This window comes from Stegostoma tigrinum, chromosome 15 (assembly GCF_030684315.1).
Source record: "Stegostoma tigrinum isolate sSteTig4 chromosome 15, sSteTig4.hap1, whole genome shotgun sequence".
NCBI lineage: Eukaryota > Metazoa > Chordata > Chondrichthyes > Orectolobiformes > Stegostomatidae > Stegostoma > Stegostoma tigrinum.
Genome location: NC_081368.1, coordinates 71302793 through 71323747, shown reverse-complemented (window position 1 = coordinate 71323747; position 20955 = coordinate 71302793). Strand labels below are relative to the sequence as shown.

General features: G+C 41.6%; 1 protein-coding gene across 3 annotated transcripts in view; it reads left to right on the top strand.

Annotated features, from left to right (window-relative positions):
* LOC125458626 (sodium- and chloride-dependent neutral and basic amino acid transporter B(0+)-like) overlaps nt 1-20955 on the top strand; it is a 53650-nt gene that overhangs the window by 1847 nt on the left and 30848 nt on the right. For all 3 annotated transcript variants that reach the window (XM_059651514.1, XM_059651515.1, XM_059651513.1), the window contains exons 3-4: nt 150-281; nt 7985-8152. In XM_059651514.1, coding sequence (XP_059507497.1) covers nt 150-281; nt 7985-8152 — 300 coding nt within the window. The remainder of the gene's footprint in view (nt 1-149; nt 282-7984; nt 8153-20955) is intronic.

Here is a 20955-nt window from a genome sequence, read left to right as displayed (position 1 = left end):
ATGCTGAATAACCTTGCATTCTGATTCTCTGTCAATGTAAAACGGAGTTATATGTTTCTTTATTTAATATCCATTCCAAGACTATAAGCAAAACTGTTGAGTCCACTCTAATACATCCTTTGTCAGCTTTTCTTTCCTCTCTTTTCCAGGTGTGTTCCTTATTCCCTACACTCTGATGCTGGCACTCATTGGCATACCAATGTCTTTTCTGGAATCTTCTGTTGGGCAGTTTGCCAGTCTTAGACCTGTTGCAGTCTGGAAAGCTGTACCCATGTTACAAGGTTGGTATTTACTCAATGACATGAAGTTGGCAACCATTGAATTGAGTAATTGGCGAATAATTTGATCTCTGGGTGATAGAACAGAGATAATTAACAGTTGTCTGAGTTTATACCACATATTTTCGACTCATGTACAAAGTGAAAATTACTGCTTTAGTGTTTAATCTTACTAGTATCTGTTCTTAATTTTATGATCAGCAGAAATGCTATCGTACTGTCCCTAAGATCATGCAGGAATCTCCTGTGGCCATCCCCATCTCAAACAAGTATGCGTTTTGGAAAATGGTGGGGGGTGATAGACTCTCAGGGAAATGTAGCACTGACAGCCAGGTTTCTGATGCTGAGACTGGCTCTAATGTAATGAAGGGTACATCAGGTTCCAAGCGATGGATTGTGATAGCAGACTGCCTAGTCAGAGGCACAGGCAGACAGTTCTGTGGCCGACAGCAAGACATCCCTGGTGCCACAATCAAGAATACCTTAGAGAGGATACAGAATACTCTCAAAAGGGGAGAGGGATCAGCAGGAGGTCATTGTACACATTGGAACTAATGACACAGGAAGAGGAAAGGATAAGATTTTCATGAGAGAATATAAGAAGTTAGGCAAGAATTTAAAGAGGAGGTCCTCGAGGATAATTATATCTGGATTACTCCCAGGGCCACAAACTAGTGACAGTGGAGGTGGTAGGACTTGGAGAGATACTGAAGAAAGAAGCCAGTCTGAGACTGTTTGACTTGTCCTTTTGCCAACTGCAGCAACCAGGGCAGGCAGGAACAAAGCAGAGAATGATGTAGGTCTGATAAATTTAAATTGCATTTATTTTGATGCAAGAGGCCTAACAGATAAAGCAGATGAACTCAGGGCATGGCTGGGAACATGGGACTGGGATACCATAGCAATTATGGAAACGTGGCTCAGGGATGGACAGGACTGGCAGCTTAATGTTCCAGATGCAATAGGAAGTCTAGAAAGTGTTGCAAGAGAGGATGGGGAGTGGCGTTTTTGATTAAGGATCGCATAATGGCTGTACTTAGGGAGTATATTCCTGGGAACAGGTCCAGGGAAGTTATTTGGGCGGAACTGAGAAATGAGAAAAGGATGATCACCTAATTGGGATTCAACTCTTGATACCTTAATAGTCAGTGGCAAATGAGAAACAAATTTGTAAGGAGATCTCAGTTATCTGTAAAAATAATAGGGTTATGGTAGGGGATTTTAACTTTCTGGCTCGGCAATAGTGTTAAGTGGTTGGATGAAGAGGAATTTATTAAGTATATACAATAAGATTTTCTTATTCAGTATGTGGATGTACCTTCTACAGAAGGTGCAAAATTTGATCTCCTTTTGGGAAATAAGGCAGGGCAAGTGAGTGAGGTGTCAGTGGGGGAGGACTTTGGGGCCAGTGACCATAATTTATTTAGTTTTAAAATAGTGATGGAAATGGATCTAAAAGTTAAAGTTCTAAGCTGGAGGAAGGCCAATTTTGATGGTATTAGGGAAGAACTTTCAAAAGTTGATTTGTTTGCAGATAAAGGGACGGATGGAAAATGGGAAGCCTTCAAAAATGAGATAACGAGAGTCCAGAGACAGCATCTTTCTGTTAGGGTGAAGGGCAAGGCTGGTAGTTGTAGGGAATGCTGGATGACTAGAGAAGTTGAAGTATTGGTCAACAATAAGAAGAAAGCATATGTCAGGTATAGACAGCAGAGATTGAGTGAGTCCCTAGAGGAGTATAAAGGCAGTAGGGGTATACTTAAGAGGGAAATCAGGAAAGCAAATAGCAGACATGCAATAGCTTTGGCAAATAGGGTTGAGGAGAATCCAAAGGGATTTTACAAATACATTAAGTACAATAGTATAACTAGGAAGAGAATAGGGCCACTTTAAGATAAGCAAGGCTGCCTAAGCGTGAAATTGCAGGAGATGGCGGTGATAATAAATAGGTGTTTTGTATCTGTGTCAGTATTACAGAAGAGGAGGTGCCCAACATCTTACAATGCATAAAAGTGGATAAATCTCCAGATCTTGATGAGGTATACCCTAGACCTCTGTGGGATGTCAGGGAAGTGATCACTGGGCTCCTTTCTGAGATATTTGTATCATTGATAGCCGCAGATGAGGTGCTGGAAGATAGATGCCACTATTTAGGAAAGGTGGTAAGGAAAAACCAGAGAACAATAGACTAGTGAACCTGACTTCGGTGGTAGCAAGTTTGTTGAGGGACAGGATTTACGTGTATTTGGAAGAGCAATGACTGATTCAGTATATGGCTTTATGCATGGGAAATTGTGTCTCACTAACTTGAATTTTTGGGAAAAAGTAACAAAGGCAATTGATAAAGGCAGAGTGGTAGACATGATCTACATGGCCTTCAGTAATGTGTTCAACAAGGCTCCTCTTGATACACTGGTTAGCAAGTTTAGATCGCATGGAATACAGGGAGAACTAGCCATTTGGAGACCAAACTGGCTTGGAAGTAGGAGATAGAGGGTGATGGTGAAGGGTTGCTTTTCAGACTGGATGTCTGTGACCAGCGGTATGTCACAAGGATTAGTGATGGATCTACTGCTTTTTGGCATTCATGAAATGATTTGAATGTGAACATAGGAGGTATGGCTGGTAAGTGTGCAACTGACACCAAAATTGAAAGTGTAGTGGTCAATGAAAAAGCTTACCTCAGAGTACAATGTGGCCTTCATCAGATGGCCAATGGGCTGAGGACTGGCAGGTGGAGTTTAATTTGGATAAATGTGAGGTGCTGCATTTTGGAAAGGCAGATCAGGGCAGGTCTTATACACTTAATGGTAAGGTCCTGGGAGTGTTGCTGAACAAAGACATGTTAGAATGCCTAACATTCACCCTACCACATTTATTGCCTATCTGCCACTACTCTTAAACTGAATGGCTGTCTAGGGGTTTTAAGGGCCATTAAGAGTCAGTCACATTGCTATGAGTCTGGAGTCACATATAGGCCATATCAGGTAAAGATGGTAGATTTCCTTCTCTAAAGGTCGTTAATGAACTAGATGGAATTTTACAACAGTCATCAATTAGGCTAGCATTAATTCCAGATCTTCCATAAAATTTAAAATTTCAATATCTGCAACAGTGGGTTTCAAAGCCATGTCCCCAGAATATTATCAGAAACCACACAACATCAGGTTATAATCCAACAGGTTTTATTTAAAATCACAAGCTTTTGAAGCACTGCTCCTTCGCCAAGAAAAATCACTTCACCCAATGAAGGAGCAGGGCTCCAAAAACTTGTGAATTTCAATAAAGTTGTTGAACCATAACCTGGTGTCTTGTGGCTTCTGATTTTGTCCACTCTAGTCCAACACTGGCATTTCCACATCATTGCCCCTGGAGGCAATACTAGCCTTGGTAAGAAGGAATGAGCCAGGACAAGTGATTGATGTTTTAGTAGGAGAGCATTTTGAGCTTAGTGACTGTAACTCCATAACGTTTTGAGTAGTCATGGACAAGGACAAAAGTGCCCCTTAGGTGAGGTTGTTTAATTGAGCAAGGGCCAATTACATCCAAATGAGACAACAACTGGGGAATATGGATTAGAAGCTGTTATTTGAGAGAAAATCTATGTCTGGCATGTGGGAAGCTTTTAAAGACGATTTGATTAAAGTGCAGGTCGTGTATGTCACTACAAAACTGAAGGATAGGAATGGCAGGATCCAGGAACCATGGATGACATGGGAAACTTGTAAACTTAGCCAAAAAGAAAAATGAAGCATACAATAGGTATAGGCGGCTACAAACTAACAAAGCCCTTGAGGAAGGTCAAAGTAGGGAAGTTATGCATGGGGCCACATGTAGGAGAGATCTTTAATAAGTACTTTGCATCAGTATTCACCAAGAAGAATATGACTGATGACAGGGATGAATGTGTAAACACTCAGAGGCCTGAAGGCTGATAAGTCCCTGGGACCTGATGGTCTGCATCCCAGGGTATTTAAGGGGGTTGCTCTAGAAATCGTGGACTCATTGGTAATCATTTTCCAATGATCTATGGATTCAGGATCAGTTCCTGTGGATTGTAGGGTGGCTAATGTTGTCCCACTTTTCAAGAGTGAAGGGAGAAAGAAAACAGGGAATTATAGACCGGTTAGCCTGACGTCAGTGGTGGGAAAGATGCTGGAGTCAATTATAAAAGATGAAATTACGACTCATTTGGAGAGCAGTAACAGGATAGGTCAGAGTCAGCATGGATTTACAAAGGGGAAATCATGCTTGACTACTCTTCTGGAATTTTTTGAGAATGTAGCTATGAAGATGGACAAGGGAGAACCAGTGGATATAGTGTACCTGGACTTTCAGAAAGCCTTTGATAAAGTCTCACATAGGATATTGGTGAGCAAAATTAGGGCACATGGTATTGGGGGCAAAATAGTGACTTGGATTGAAAATTGGCTGGCTGACAGGAAGCAAAGAGTAGTGATAAACGGGTCCCTTTCGGAATGTCAGGCAGTAACCAGTGGGGTACCACAAAGTTTGGTGCTGGGGCCGCAGCTGTTTACGATATACATTAATGATATAGATGAAGGCATTAAAAGTAATATTCGCAAATTTGCTGATGACACAAAGCTGGGTGGCAGTGTGAAATGTGAGGAGGATGTTATGAGAATACAGGGTGACTTGGACAGGCTAGGTGAGTGGATGGATGCATGGCAGATGCAGTTTAATGTGGATAAATGTGTGGGTATCCACTTTAGTAGCAAGAACAGGAAGGCAGATTACTATCTAAATGGAGTTAAGTTCGGTAAAGGGGAAGTACAACGAGATCTAGGTGTTCTTGTACATCAGTCAATGAAAGCCAGCATGCAGGTACAGCAGGCAGTGAAGAAAGCTAATAGCATGCTGGCCTTCGTAACAAGAGGAATTGAGTATAGGAGCAAAGAGGTCCTTCTGCAGCTGTACAGGGCCCTGGTGAGACTGCACCCGGAGTATTGTGTGCAGTTTTGGTCTCCAAATTTGATGAAGGACATTCTTGCTATTGAGGGAGTGCAGCGTAGGTTCACGAGGTCAATTCCCGGAATGGTGGGACTACCATATGTTGAAAGATTGGAGCGACTGGGCTTGTATACACTTGAGTTTAGAAGGATGAGAGGGGATCTGTTTGAGACATACAAGATTATTAAATGATTGGACAGTCTGGAGGCAGGAAGCATGTTTCCGCTGATGGGTGAGTCCAGAACCAGAAGACACAGTTTAAAAATAAGGGGTAGGCCATTTAGAACAGAGTTGAGGAAAAACTTCTACACCCAGAGAGCGCTGGATATATGGAATGCTCTGCCCCAGAAGGCAGTGGAGGCCAACTCTCTGGATACTTTCAAGAAAGAGATGGATAGAGCTCTTAAATAAAGGAGAATCAAGGGTTATGGGGATAAGGCAGGAACAGGATACTGATTGTGGATGATCAGCCATGATCGTAATGAATATTGGTGCTGGCTTGAAGGGCCGAATGGCCTACTCCTACACCTATTGTCTACTCTAGAGAATGTCAATATATTAAAGGAGGAAGTATTGGGTATCTTCAATTGTATTAAGGTAGTCAAGTACCCCAGGCCAGAAAGGATCTACTCCAGGTTACTGTGAGAGGCAGGGAAGAAATAGCTTGGGCATTAGCAGAAAGCTTCACATCCTTTGTCCACAGGTAAGGTTCCAGAGGACTAGAGATTAGCCAATGTTGTTCCTTCCTTTAAGAAAGGAAATAGGGATAATTCATGAAATTATAGGTCGGTGAGACTGACATCTGTGGTGAGGAAACTCTTGCAGAAGATACTAAGGGACAGGATATATGCACATGTGGAAGAAAATGGACTAGTTGGCCACAGGTAGCATGGTTTAGTATGGGGAAGGTCATGTCTCACCAACCTGATCAAATATTTTGAAGTCGTGATGAATATAATTGAGGGAAGAGCTGCGGATATAATTTACATGGACTTTAGTAAGACATTTGATGAAGTCCCACATGGCAGATTGTTCCAAAAACTAAAATCGCATGGGATTTGTGTTGGGCTGGTTAGATGGACACAAAACTGGCTTGGTCATTGAAGACAGGCTAGCAATGGAAGGGTGTTTTTCAGAATGGAGTCCGGTAACTAGTGGTGTTTCACAGGGATCAGTCTTGGGTCCTCTGTTACTTGTAGTATAAATCATTGATCTGGAGGAAAATGTGGGTGGCCTGATTAGTACGTTTGCAAATGACATGAAGATTCATGGAGTCTTGGATAGTGCCAGTGATTGTGAAAGGATAAAACAGGACATAGATAGACTGACAACTTGAGCACAGAAATGATAGATGGAGTTTAATCCAGACATTTGCAGGGTGATGCATTTTGGAGGATCAAATTTAGGTATGAATTATACAGTAAATGGCAGTACCCTCAGGAACATTAACGTACAGACAGATCTGGGCATGCAGGTCCACAGTTCTCTAAAAGTGGCAACACAGGTGGCCAATGTGATGAAGAAGGCATATGGCATGCGCACCTTCATGGCCTGGGGCGAGGAGTGCAAGAATTGTCAAAACATGCTGCAGCTATATAAAACCCTTGTTAGGCTGCATTGTGTGCAGTTTTGGCTGCTACATTACCAAAAGGACGTGAAAGCTTTGGAGAGATTGCAGGGAATGTTCCCCAGAATGTTGCCTGGTCTCAAGGGCATTGGCTGTGAGGCAAGGTTAAGAAGATGAGGATTGTTTTCACTGGAACGATAATGGCTGAGAGGATACCTGATAGCAATTACAAAACTATGAAAGGCATAGATAGGATGGATAGCCAAAGGCTTTTTCCCAGGGTTGAAGCTCCAATTACAAGGGAGCACAAGTACAAGGTGAGAGGGAAAAAGTTTAAGGCAGATGTGCAAGGAATGTTTTTCATATAGAGAATGGTAGGAGCCTGGAATGCACTGCCAGAGGCGTTGGTGGAAGCAGGCACATTGGCGACATTTAAGGCCTATGTGGACAGTTACGTGAATAGGGCATGAATAGAGAGATATGGATTGAATAAAGTGAGAAGGTTTGTTTTTTTTAGTTTAGTCAGGGCATGATTGGCACAAGCTTGGAGCCCGAAGGGCCTGTATCTGTGCTGTATTTATCTTTTGTTCTTTTGTTAGAACATTAGCCTGGGGTTCATGGATTACTAAACATTACAACTACAGCACCTGAATCCTGCATTTGCCTGGCTGTGAATTCATGACATTACCATAGCTCAGAAAACTAAGAGAAACAATAACTGGCACTTTCTCAACTTTGCTTTATACGATTCAAATTGTAACATCTGAAGGCAAATCGACTCAAAAAGTTTTTAAATACTTCCCCCAATAAAAAAATGGAACAACTAAAAGTATGTGTGTATGTGTTTATGTAGATAACTGAAAGAACTACAGATGCTGGAAATCTGAAACAAAGACAGAATTTTCTGGAAAAGCTCAGCAGGTCTGGCAGCCTCTTGTGGAGAGAAATCGGAGTTAATGTCTCGGCCCCAGTGTTCTGAGGAAGGGTCACCAGACCTGAAGCATTAACTCTGATTTCTGTCCACAGATGATCCAGACCTGCTGAGATTTTCCAGCAACTCCTGTTTCTGTTACAATGAAACAAGATTGATTTTCCTGACTATCTGAACCCTTGTTCAAGAATTTATATCAAATTAATAATTTCTGTTTCTTCCTCATTCCATTGCAAGGTGTGGGTATAACCATGATCCTTTTCGGAGCAATTGGCAATGTTTCGTACTGCGGCATCCTTGCCTACAGTCTGTACTACTTGTTTGCTTCCTTCCAATCACCCCTGCCGAGGGCAGACTGCTTCAGTTGGTGGGGAGCAGATGAAACATGCAGCAGAGCTCCGAAAGGTACAGTGCTCACTTTGGTGAAAGTGTAGATACTGACTGTTCATTGTTTATTCTGAATGTGCGAGAGGAATGGACAGTGGCTTCAGTTACCATCTTCATACCATCTTCATGGGATAGTGTAGGGGGAGGGGCTTAGATTAGTTCACTGGTCGGTGCAACATTGAGGGCTGAAGGGCCTGTTCTGTGCTGTATTGTTCTATGTTCTATGTTCTATGTTCATTGTGATCATACAGCAGAAAGACTGAAAGTAGAAATCAGCAGCAGTAACCTTGGACTGGAAATTACAGAGTGGATGTGGAAGTAGGCAGCTCAGTCAGCCCCCCACTGAAATAATGTGCAGCAACCCCTATTAACAGTTAGAAAGGCAGAATTCTGTCTGTCAGTGAAGAGAGAGTCTGACACTTTGGAGCTGCTGGCCAATTGTTCCAGAAGACCTGACTGTGAAAGCACTCCATCGTGGATATCACTGGGACTGCAGGCAGGCCACAAAAGCAAAAATCAGCTCTGGACCCCAGAGCAAGATATGACTGTTGGGCACGGAGAGGTGTGAATGACCAGGATGGTGGTAATGTTGGGTTTTGAAGTACAATTGGATCAGAATGAAAGAGGCCTCTAACTTTTTTTTGGGTGATGGGGTTCCCTGATAGGCAAAAGGGCACCCTCCAAATACAGCACTCAGCTGCATGTGCTGACTATATTTTGGTGTGGGATGGGTATTTTGGGGTATGTTGAGTTTTTAACCGTAAGGACCTGCAAGTATTCATTGGAGTGGGCGTGGAAAAGATGTCTCTGCTGGCGGGAGATGTTGGGACCTGGGGGTGAAGCCTCAGAGTGAAGGAATGACCCTTTAGAACTCAGATGAGGAGGAATTTCTTCAGCCAGAGGGTGGTGAATCTGTGGAACTCATTGTCGCAGAGGCTGTGAAGGTCAGATCATTGAGTGTATTTAGACAGAGATAGGTTCTTCATTAAAAGTGGGGCCAATGTTGCAGTGAATAGGTAGGAGAATGGGTTTGAGAACATATTAGCCATGATCGAACAGCAGAGCAGACTTGATGGGCTGAATAAACCAATTATGCTTCCATATCTTATGGTCTGATGTCTTATTTACACTTAGTCACCGGCTGCTGATCTCAGTGCCCATTGTACATCAATGGGGGTGAGCTTTGGGATGGTCGGGGAGCTGCGGGGCTAGCTTATGGACCTATATCGCATGATGCCTCCCTCCTCCCCCACACCCAAAATACATGGAGATATGAAATACCCAGCTTATTGTTATTGAGTCACTGGAATTGCAGGATAGTGAGTTATGAAAGCTTATGACGAAGAGAAGTTGTTTGCGAGAACCAGTTTGTCCCTGTAGAGTGGTTCATTCGTTCTGTAACTGTTTGGCAATATATTTTCTTGTTCTCTCCTCACTCTCTTTCTCTACTGCTCAATGGATCACCAGGATTTAAATTAAGAAACATACGCATCTGCACTCAGTGTTGACATCCTAGTTGCACAAATATAAGGCCTTGGGCCTTAAAGTCATGCATCCTCTGCAGTGGCCCACTGGATAATAAAGTGAACCTGGGGTCTGAAGTGTGCAGCAAGGATCAGGAGGCCAGGAAGGCAGAATAAAGAGCTAAGTGAGTTTCAAGGTCTTGGGAAAGTTCCGAGATTGAGAAAGACAGATTATTTTGTGTATTTAGGTAGTAAGGGATGAGGGAATAGGGTGATAAAGTAGACCTGTGTTTAAAAGATGACCTAAAGTTAAAAGAGCTTAAGAAGTAGCCATGATCTTAAAAGAGTCAGGTATCCAGTAGTATCCAGGTATCCAGTTGCTGCTGTTACTACTTTCCATATAAACAATGCTGTATTAATAATTACTTTGGTAGCACAAACTAATCATGTCAGTGAAATATCATAGACAACTGTGGGTATTTGTGTATACTTGTATATAAGGCCCAAGCATGATATTTGAGAGCATGAAGAATGTTATTAGTGCAGAATATTATCTATCAGTATACCATAAACATACACACTGCGGTGGGTCTGTCCTCTCATTTGAACAGGACATACCCACAGTCTGGTGATGGCCTCAGTATGTGGGATATTCGTTGTAGAAAATCATTCTGAGAGTATAATAATGTCAGGCCATTACTAGGTTCATCTGAGCGATAGGTGTCCCAGTCTAAGAGTGTAGAGGGAGCTCTTTATGCTGCTACTTTGGTAGTAGCTGTGAATTGGTAACTTGTCCACTTGCCAACGTTAGATAAACAATTAGTTCAGGCAGGGATTTATAAATGGGGGATTGCAACTTAAACATAAACCGGAACAAGCAGACTTGCACGTACCACAAAGGTAGAAAATTTCCTGATTGTTTTTGCAACGTTATGTACCAGAACGTGTTGTATTCTGCCTCGTAGTAAATATGTTAATATGCCTTTAAGAGACATGGTCATGATATCATCACCGTATAATAGCATGTGACCTGAGGGTTTAAATATCTCAGACTCCATCCTCCCCTGGATCACTTGAAGAATGACACTCAACTGGAAATTTGCTCTGCTATAACCTATTAGCTTAATATTAACATTGAAACCGCTTGAGTGTAATGTTCTACAAAATGGTAAATGCCTGTTAGATTCTTTGATTCTCTTATATTCATGCCCACTGCCTTATGTTATGGAAGATGACAAAAGCATTGTTACATGAGATAAACAACTCTGTTAAAGGCAAATACAAATCATGAGAGCTGTACTTGCCATCTGTAGAAGACTCCAATGCCTTGGTCAATATTTGCAAAGCAAAGGAGAATTCAAAAAGTGGGAGAGTAGTTCATTGTTATTCAGATTGTTTGAATGCAGGCAGCTACAGAAATCTATTGTTAGAGCATTAACAATTAAGAGCATAGAGCTACTTTCTTCTTGAGAAGAATATATGAACTTTTAGGACAAAATAATTTTCTAAGATTGCTTTAATTAAAAATAAAACAGAAGGATTAATGTTTACTCTTAAGGTGGAGCAGAAGGTCAATGCAACAGCTGCATGGACTAAGTTCTTAAGGAAAGAGCAGTTTTAACACACGCTGACAGACTGTGAGAGATACATGGCTTTAGGTTGGTACATTGCAACATTTTTAAGGATAATTCATGGATAGCAGAAACCTCAATGCTTCAGGCATCCAGGGACACCTTTACAGATTTGTAACTATTCAAACTACCTACACAATTGTACTTAATGTGCCATGTGATGGATGATCCTGAGGCAAGAACTGTAACACTCAGGCAAGCTGTAATTTCAGAAAAATTACTAAATTCACATAATGGTCTTTTCATGAGTCACCTGAAAGATACAAGGATGATCTTGAAGGTTCTCAAAGACTAACCAAGTTAAAACTTAATGTCAGAATGAATAGTCTCCAACTTGTGGTATACAGTCAACAGACTGTATCGGCGCCGCCTCTTGCTCCCCAGAGGAGCTCGAACAGTTCATCCGCTTTACCAATACCTTCCACGCCAACCTCAAGTTCACCTGGGCCATCTCCAACACATCCCTCACCTTCCTGGACCTCTCAGTCTCCATCTCAGGTAACCAGCTAGAAACTGATGTCCATTTCAAGCCCACTGACTCCCACAGCTACCTAGAATACACCTCCTCCCACCCACCCACACTCCTACAAAAATTCCATCCCCTATTCCCAATTCCTCCACCTCCGCCGCATTTGCTTCCAGGACGAGGCATTCCATTCCCGCACATCCCAGGTGTCCACGTTCTTCCAGGACCACAACTTTCCCCCCACAGTGGTCGAGAACGCCCTTGACCGCGTCTCCCGCATTTCCCGCAACACATCCCTCATACCCCGCCCCCAGAGGATCCCCCTCGACCTCACATACCACCCCACCAACCTCCAGATACAACGTATCATCCTCTGACACTTCTGCCATCTACAATCCGACCCCACCACCCAAGCTATTTTTCCATCCCCACCCTTGTCTGTCTTCCGGAGAGACCACTCTTTCCGCAACTCCCTTGTCTGCTCCACACTCCCCTCCAACTCCACCACACCTGGCACCTCCCCCTGCAACTGCAGGAAGTGCTACACTTGCCCCCACACATCCTCCCTCACCCCCATCCCAGGCCCCAGGATGACCTTCCATATCAAGCAGATGTTCACCTGCACATCTGCCAATTTGGTATATTGTATCCATTGTACCCGGTGTGGCTTCCTCTACATTGGGGAAACCAAGCGGAGGCTTGGGGACCGCTTTGCAGAACACCGCCGCTCGGTTCGCAACAAACAACTGCACCTCCCAGTCGCGAACCATTTCAATTCCCCCTCCCATTCCTCAGACGACATGTCCATCATGGGCCTCCTGCAGTGCCACAATGATGCCACCCGAAGTTTGCAGGAACAGCAACTCATATTCCGCTTGTGAACCCTGCAGCCCAATGGTATCAATGTGGACTTCACAAGCTCCAAAATCTCCCCTTCCCCTACTGCATCCCAAAACCAGCCCGGTTCTTCCCCTCCCCCCACTGCATCCCAAAACCAGCCCAGCTCGTCCCCTCCCCCCACTGCATCCCAAAACCAGCCCAGCCTGTCTCTGCTTCCCTAAACTGTTCTTCCTCTCACCCATCCCTTCCTACCACCTCAAGCCGCACCTCCATTTCCTACCTACTAACCTCATCCCGCCTCCTTGACCTGCCCATCTTCCCTGGACTGACCTATCCCTTCCCTTCCTCCCCATCTATACTTTCCTCTCTACCTATCTTGTTTTCTCTCCATCTTCGGTCCGCCTCCCCCTCTCTCCCTATTTATTCCAGTTCCCTCTCCCCATCCCCCTCTCTGATGAAGAGTCTCGGCCTGAAACGTCAGCTTTTGTGCTCCTGAGATGCTGCTTGGCCTGCTGTGTTCATCCAGCTCCACACTTTATTACCTTGGATTCTCCAGCATCTGCAGTTCCCGTTATCACAGACCTAACAATCTATTGACCAGTTTGTTGACATGAGTATTGTTTTTCTGAAGTGGAACTGTCAGAACAGTTCTCTTAAGTTCTACAGCATTTAAAACCTTAAGGGAGGAACTTTCCAGTAAGAGAAAGGGTCAGACATTTAATGTATTACTTGAGGGTTAATGCACATATGAAGCCACAGTGGCAGAACAACATCACTGACATGCTTTATGTTTAGCCAACACAATTGGTCCAGCCAACGAAGCACACCAAGCCAACAAAATCTACAGGTGTGGTTTGCCACACCTACCCAAGAGCCATTCAGCTCTTCGTAATCACTGAAACAGTGGAGAGTCAGGGACTTTACAAGATATTTGGTTCCAAAGTCTAAGCCAAACACCAGATCAAACACGGGAGCAGCAAGACAGTAATAAGGCAAGGTGCGCAAATGTAAACAAGTCAATGAACTTCAGAGACAAAGTGAAAGACAAATTTCAGAAGATGACCAAACTTTCTATGTTGTTCACATTAGACATGATGTCAAGGGTACAAAGCCCTTGTTTTCAAGAGCAAGTAAGAAAAATAACCAAAAACATTACTCCATGTCCATCTCTTACCAAGATGACATGAATATTGTATGTATAATAAGACAAGTAGCTTGAGTCTGTGCTGATCAGGGATGAAGCATCATGTTTATAATGTAAGATCTATGAAAAATACCGATCACACCTCTGCATCCTCACAATGTTGCACTGACTCCTTGAAACAAAAATCTCAAAACTGTAACATCTAGAAAACTGGAATGAGTCAGCTAATTAGAAAAGCCATTTGTTGAAATAGAAATAATATTTCTCAGGGGTTGAGTATCTATAGTGGACATTTCTAGGAAACAGATTGAAACTTTTGTATCATAAACTTGTGTTCTTGTGTTTAGGAACATTGACAGCATTGTGTAAATGCATTAAGAGGCTAATTACAAAAGTAACCAACTGCAAAAAAATGAACTTGTGGTGTATTAAATCAGGTTTCACTGTGGGATCTGATTTTGTCCAGTGTTGCCATCAAAACATTTGAAGTGTTCCACATGCCACTTTGCTCTGTTAGAAAAGAAACAAACTGAATCAAGGAACTCCAGAAAAGTTTTTAAAAAAAACTTCTGCTAGCAATCTGAAAGACAGAAAGTGCTGGAGAAAATCAACAGGCCTGGCCACATCTATGGAAGGAAAACACAGTTAATATTTTGAGTCCACTGACCCTGAAGAATAAAAACCGAAAGAACTGTGGATGCTGTAAATCAAAGAAAAACAGAAGTTACTTAAAAAGCTCAACAGGGCTGGCAGTACCTCTGAAGAGAACTCAGAGTTAACATTTCAGGTCCTATGACTCTTCCTCAGAACTGATCACTGGACCCGAAACATTAACTCTGATTTCTCTTCACACGTGCTGCCAGACCTGTTGAGCTTTTCCAGTAACTTCTGCTTTTGGCTCATCACCAGGACTGTTCTAATGAAGGATCACTGAACTTGAAGCATTAACTCTGCTTTCTGTCTATACATGCTGCCAGACCAGCTGACTTTCTCCAGCACTTTTTTTTAGTTTCATATTCCCAACATTGACAGTTCTTTGTTTTAATCTTCTCTGGAGTTCCTTGGCTTGCTTGCTTTGATTGATCCAAAGTTTTTTTTTGTTTCCTGTAGATCATATTTCACCAAGAGATTACTGATAAACTTTTATTTTGGAAGTACATGACACAAAAAAAGGAGAAACGATGTTACACCAGACAAGAACTAGTGAAATGAATTCATCACAGTTATCAAAGAGAATGATTTTTACCCTTTTAATGCAACAAAACTTCAGTGAAGGATTACCCTTATCGACACACTGAAGCTCAGCTGACCCAGCAGCATCTGATTTCCTTTTTTGGCAGTTGCTGAGCATTCATACATGGTGTTATGCTGTTATGTTCAGTTAATGTCTCTACCCTGAAATCAGCTGCTAACTCAGCTCACTATTACCATAGAAAATAACTTCCTTAAACCTATGTGTTCAAGTTTTGGAGGATGTGTCCTCTGATACTTCCACAGGCTTTGCTTCTGGTGTTGCCCTGTAACCAAGGACCTCTGCCCAACCTGCCTTGACTGTTTTTGCTGACTGATACTGTTAACTCCTCTGCCATGTTTTCTGAATTTCTGAATGAATCGGTTTCTGCTCTGCTACTTTGGACTGTAAAACACAAGTCAGCAGACACAAAAACAAAGTTGTTGTAAAAGCTCAGCAGGTCTGGTAGCATCTGTGAAGAAAAAGTCAAGTTAACGTTTCAGGTCATCACACCTGAAATATAAACTCTGATTTATTTTTTTTCTTCACGGATGTTTCCAGCCTGCTGATCTTATCCAGCGACATTGTTTTTGCTCCTTATTTACAGCATCCACAATTCTTTTGGTTTTTACAAGTCAGCAAACAGCTTTGCAATTATTTCTCTTAATGGCTTGTTCATCATTTTGCAGAAATTGAATGATTTCTTGAAAAGGCTGTTTTGAGTTTGTTGTTCAAAATAGCAATCTGATCTTTCTAAAGAAAATATTGTTCAGACCTTCATAGAACTGAACTCCAGCATGGTACGGTGGCTCAGTGATCAGCTTTGCTGCCTCACAGTGCCAGAGACCCAGGTTTGATTCCATCCTCGGGAAATTGTCTATGTGGAGTTTGCACATTCTCCCGTGTCTGCCTGGGTTTCTGTTGGGTTCTCCGGATTCCTCCCACAGTTCAAAGATGTGTAGGATAGGGGGAGTGGTCATGCTAAATTGCCCATAATGTTCAGGGATGTGTAGATTAAATGTGGTAGCCATGGGAAATGTAGGATTACAAGGAAAGGGTAGTGGGATGGGTCTGGAAGCTTGTGTGGACTTGTTTCTATGACCAATTTTGCCTCCTCTTGGGTTCTGTGATCTCAAGTAGAAGTAATAACATACTATGAAGCTTCATCACCCCTCTCAGCTCCACATGAAAAGATATACAATATGTGTATTTTGAAAATAAATTTTCATTTTCTATTATTTTGACTAATAAATAGATTAATTCAACTCACAGTTACTGTCTCAGTAAAAGGTGTGTCTGTGTGTGCCTACACATTTTTGATTGTTTTTAAAAGATCTCTCATGTTTTCTCTTGATTTAAGCATTCAGTGTGATAATGTCTCTTGCTGCTATGTGATGATTTTTTGAATTGGCTGTTTATAACATGACACTTTAACAACAACCTAATTCAGTTCTGTTGCAAAATTTTGCAAGTGCCATAATCCAAATAAAGTCTGAGTTTTTCCATACGTAGATTTAAAAATGTTGCATGGGCGACAGCAATCTCCACAGTTAAAAATTTGGTGCTTAAAATTATAGCTGACTATTTGTTTGCTATCTTGTCCTCCTGCATTACAACTGCACTGATGCTAATATCACTGGCATCAACAGCCAGCTTAAATGGTAATGCAAAATTCAGTGTTGTTAAAATTAGTGCAACAGCCAGTACAACTTTCAATGTGTCAAAAGTATTCTGGCATTACTCTGTCATTCACATTTCTTGCGTATATTTTAATATTATCAAAGGAAACAGCATATGCTAAAATTCTGAACAAACCTTTGGCAGTACTCACCCACTGCATATTTTTTATTATGTCTTCTGACTGGTTACTTTTATTTCTACTGGAGCTACTTGGTTTTGTCCCATGGTGTGGCCCAGGTAAGTTATTTTTGCTTTGGCATGTCCACTTTTGGACAAGATCATGAATATAGTGGCTTTGTAACTGTTCCATCTAGTGTAAATGTTCCTCCCAGATATGGCTGAATATGGCCAAATCATCAATAAAACATCACAGTTGCATAACCCTCCAATGGCCTTGCTGGTTACTCATTGAAACATTGCTGATGCATTTTTCAATCTGAAGGGCATGTACTTGTATTCATAAATTCCATCAGGGTTAATGAAGCTGATATTTCTATTGATCAAAGCAACTTGCAATCTCCCATAAATAAATACATTTTTATGACTAACTCTGCTTGTCTGATCCTCAATATATTCCTCTAGTCCAGAATCAATATTAATTCACCATTTCTACCATGTTGACTTGGTGATATTTTATACAGCCATTGTAATCTATCTGGTTTCAACACCATAACATTAAGCAACTCACAGCTACTATGACTCAGTTTAGTAACGTCATCGTCCATCATGGATTTTTTCTCTTCACTTGACACAAAATAGCTCAAATTATATTACACCATACAACTTCTCTAGGTTGAGTCTGTAGGGATGTTGACTTCAGTGGTGTTGTGAACCAGACCAGACCCCTTGAAATATTTTAAGTAGCCTAGACCCTAACTTTTTCTTACTTTCAAGATGGATGTGAAGAGCATGCTCTAGTTGCAATGCCACTGGCAAACCGCATGACATTAAGCAAAACACAATTTATTCAAACACTATAGTCAAAATACAAACAAAGAAAAGGGGAACTTAGAATAACTTAACTATTGGAAAATTTAACTGAGTAATAGACATAGTATTTATTATTAATTAACTGTTCCAAAATTGTGACATTCCATAAACACCCCTTGGGTAAAAAGGCAAGCTCAGACAGATTCTCGCATGCACTTCTCCAATCTGGGAGGAAAAAATATGTCAAGAGAAAATTCAGCGGAAGTTAGTAGATAGAGGACATTCACTGAAGGCTTCAACTCTTTTGAGACCCCAAAGGCTCCTGCTTAAAACTAAACCTAAAATCTTAGAAAAACACTAGAAAGCCTTGTCTGAGAGAATTGGCCACATCGAGGCTGCTTCCATAGTTTCAACATTTTAAAAAAAAGAACCCAAGGCCTCACAAGTTGTTTATTTTCTTAGAGGCAGCTCAATGCCTCTGCATTGCAACCTATCTTCTAAAAAACACCAGGACAAAATAACGTCTTAAAATGACAGCATTGTCCTAGTGGTATCTTACTACATGTATGCCCAAAAAATGTTTTACCAAAGAACATACAAACAAGAAAAGAGAGCTGGCCACTTGGTCCTTTGAGCATGCGCTGCTATTTAATAAGATCATGGCTGATCTGATTTTAACTTTCACACAATATTACTGCATATCCTGATACTCTTTCAATCCTTTAGTGATCCAAAATCTGTCTAATTTTACATGTAGGCCAGACCAGGTAAGGATGGCAGTTCCCTTCTCTGAAGGACATTAACAAACCAAATCAGTTTTGATTACAATCGGCAATGGTTTCATGGTCATCGTGTTTTTTTAAACTCTGACTCCTAATTCTGGATTGTCCCATGAAGAAAAATCAAGGGAAGGAGTTGGATATAGTTCTTATGGTTAAAGGGATCAGAATGTATGGGACAAAGAGGAAACTGGGTACCAAGTTATGGTCGAACTGTGATCACGTTGAATAGCACAGCAGGCTTGAAGAGCCGAATAGCCTATTGTGGCTCCTTTTTTATTCCATTTCTACATTTGGAAAGTATAGCTTGTACTCTCAGTGAGAGATCTGTTACTATGTACCCTGCACCCCTATAATCATGACTAGTAAAACCATGCCAGCAGCTACATTTTTCTTTTCCACCTTTGGAAAAGAATCAACAATCAACAAGATTTGCTTTTTGTTCTTTTTTTAAATGTTTTTTTTAAAAAAGACCAGATATTATTGCACAAATTCTGCAGCAACCACTTCAGTCATTGATTGGACAATTAGTCTCAACAAATACTGTTTTGTAAAACAATCATGACAGTCAGTGGGCTACAGTTTGCTTCCATGATACAATCCTTGTGCATAATTGAACAGAATGATCAAGAGTGTGTCAAAGCAATCTATTCACACTCAACGTTGCTCATATTGATCCACCACCCCTCTCCCCACCTGGAAAGATATCTGCCAAACGTACCATCAGTTGTAACCTTTGCCTGGCCCTGTCATTCAAACAGTCACTGATTTCCAACAAGAATGCCACACTGAAAGTGGAAGAAATTGTAAATCACCAAGGTAAAGCACTCTGACAGACAAATCCACACATAGGAATCATTGATTTGGAGTTGAAGATTGGATTTCTATCTGGTGACCAAATCATGATGACCAACTACTTCAATTCAAACACATCCCATACAAAATTCTACAGTTTCTCGGTACCAAGGCTTATCTTTGGATGACAGTGCAAAATGGAAAGTGAGATATGTAATAGTGAGCAGATTGAGATATTCTGGGGGCACAGTTCCTTTAATATCACGTTGATCATTGACTTAATTGCGCAGAATATAACGTCCAATTCATAGATCTTAAAGCATAAACCAGGGACTCTCTTCTCAGAACCAATTTCTGCACTTAGAGAAATCACATAAGCTGAACGCTTTTTGTTGTTTAGGATTATTTCATGCAGATAACATCTGTAGTTTTGCAAGGTTAAATGTTAAATTTTTTGCAATTTGATTACTCGAGCTTGGCTATGTGTGGCATGATTGCCCAGTGGTTAGCACTGCTGCATCCCAGCACCAGGGACTGTGTTTGATTCTAACGTCCTGTGACTATGTGGAGTTTGCACATTCTCCCTGTATCTGCAAGGATTTTCTCCCGGTGCTCCAGTTTGCTCCCACATTTCAAGGATGTGCAGGTTAAGTGGGTTGGCTGTCTAAATTTCCTGTAGTGTTCAGGGATTTGCAAGATAGGTGGATTAGCCATGGGAAGTGCAGGGTTACGGAATGAAGCCAGGGTTGGCGGGGGGCACGGTGTATGGCTCAGCAGGATGCACTTCAGAGAGTCAGTGTGAATTCCATGGGCTGAAGGGCCTGCCTCCAGAGATTCTATGAATCTCTATACTTATGCTTTACTGTGTTTGCTTAATTCAGCCTTGTTGTGGACTCAAAGCAAAGAAACTGAGCTGTGAGCATGAGTACAGATAATTTGTGGCGGTACAGATATATTAGAACTGTTGTAAATAAACCTGACGTGTACTGAAAAATGACAGCCAACTGCATTTTGCATACATGTATAAAATACAACAAACCAGAAAAATTTAGCACAGAGTACCAGGCAGGGAATATGGCTGAAAGCTGAGGCAATTGCTGTGTTTGTGGACAGCGATTTATCAGATGCAAGCTTCAATGGGTAGATTCAAAAGATCAAGGAAACTCAGGCAGATCATATTTGAAGCAAAGTTGAGAACTGGAGAAGTTAAGAATTCAGCAAAGGAGGATCAACAGGTTGATTAAGAGGCGAAACTAGAGTATTAGAGTCAACTTGCCAATGACGTAAAAGCAGACTGTTAGACAAATAAGGGGGGCTGTCCTAGAGACTTATAAAATTCCAACAGAACTGTACAGGGTAAATGCAGGGATGATGATTCCAATGGTGGGTGTATCCAGAACTGGGGTCACATTATGTGGATTCGGAGTAGATGATTTAGGATGGAGATGAGACATTTCTTCACCCAAAGAGTGGTGAGCCTGTGGAATTCATTACTACAGGAAGTGGTTGATACTAAAACATTGATCCCATTTACCCTAAGTGCTATATCTAGCTGCCTCTTGAATACATTTAAAGGTTATGTGAAGAAAGCAGGATTAGACTATTTAGTTGGACGATCAGCTATGATCGTGAAGAATAGCAGAGCAGAGCCAAAAGGCCAATTGGCCTCCTGCTCCTATCTTCTACGTTTCTATGTGAAAAGAAAAAGAAGTAATTCAAAAAAGTTCAGGACCTCACTGTCTGATGCAGGGTAATTGATATTGGAAAACAGGAAATGGTAGAGGAATTAAACTATTACTTCTGTCTTCATAGCTAACAAATAACTTGCCAGAAATGCAAGGGAAGTAAGGGTTTTTTGGGAA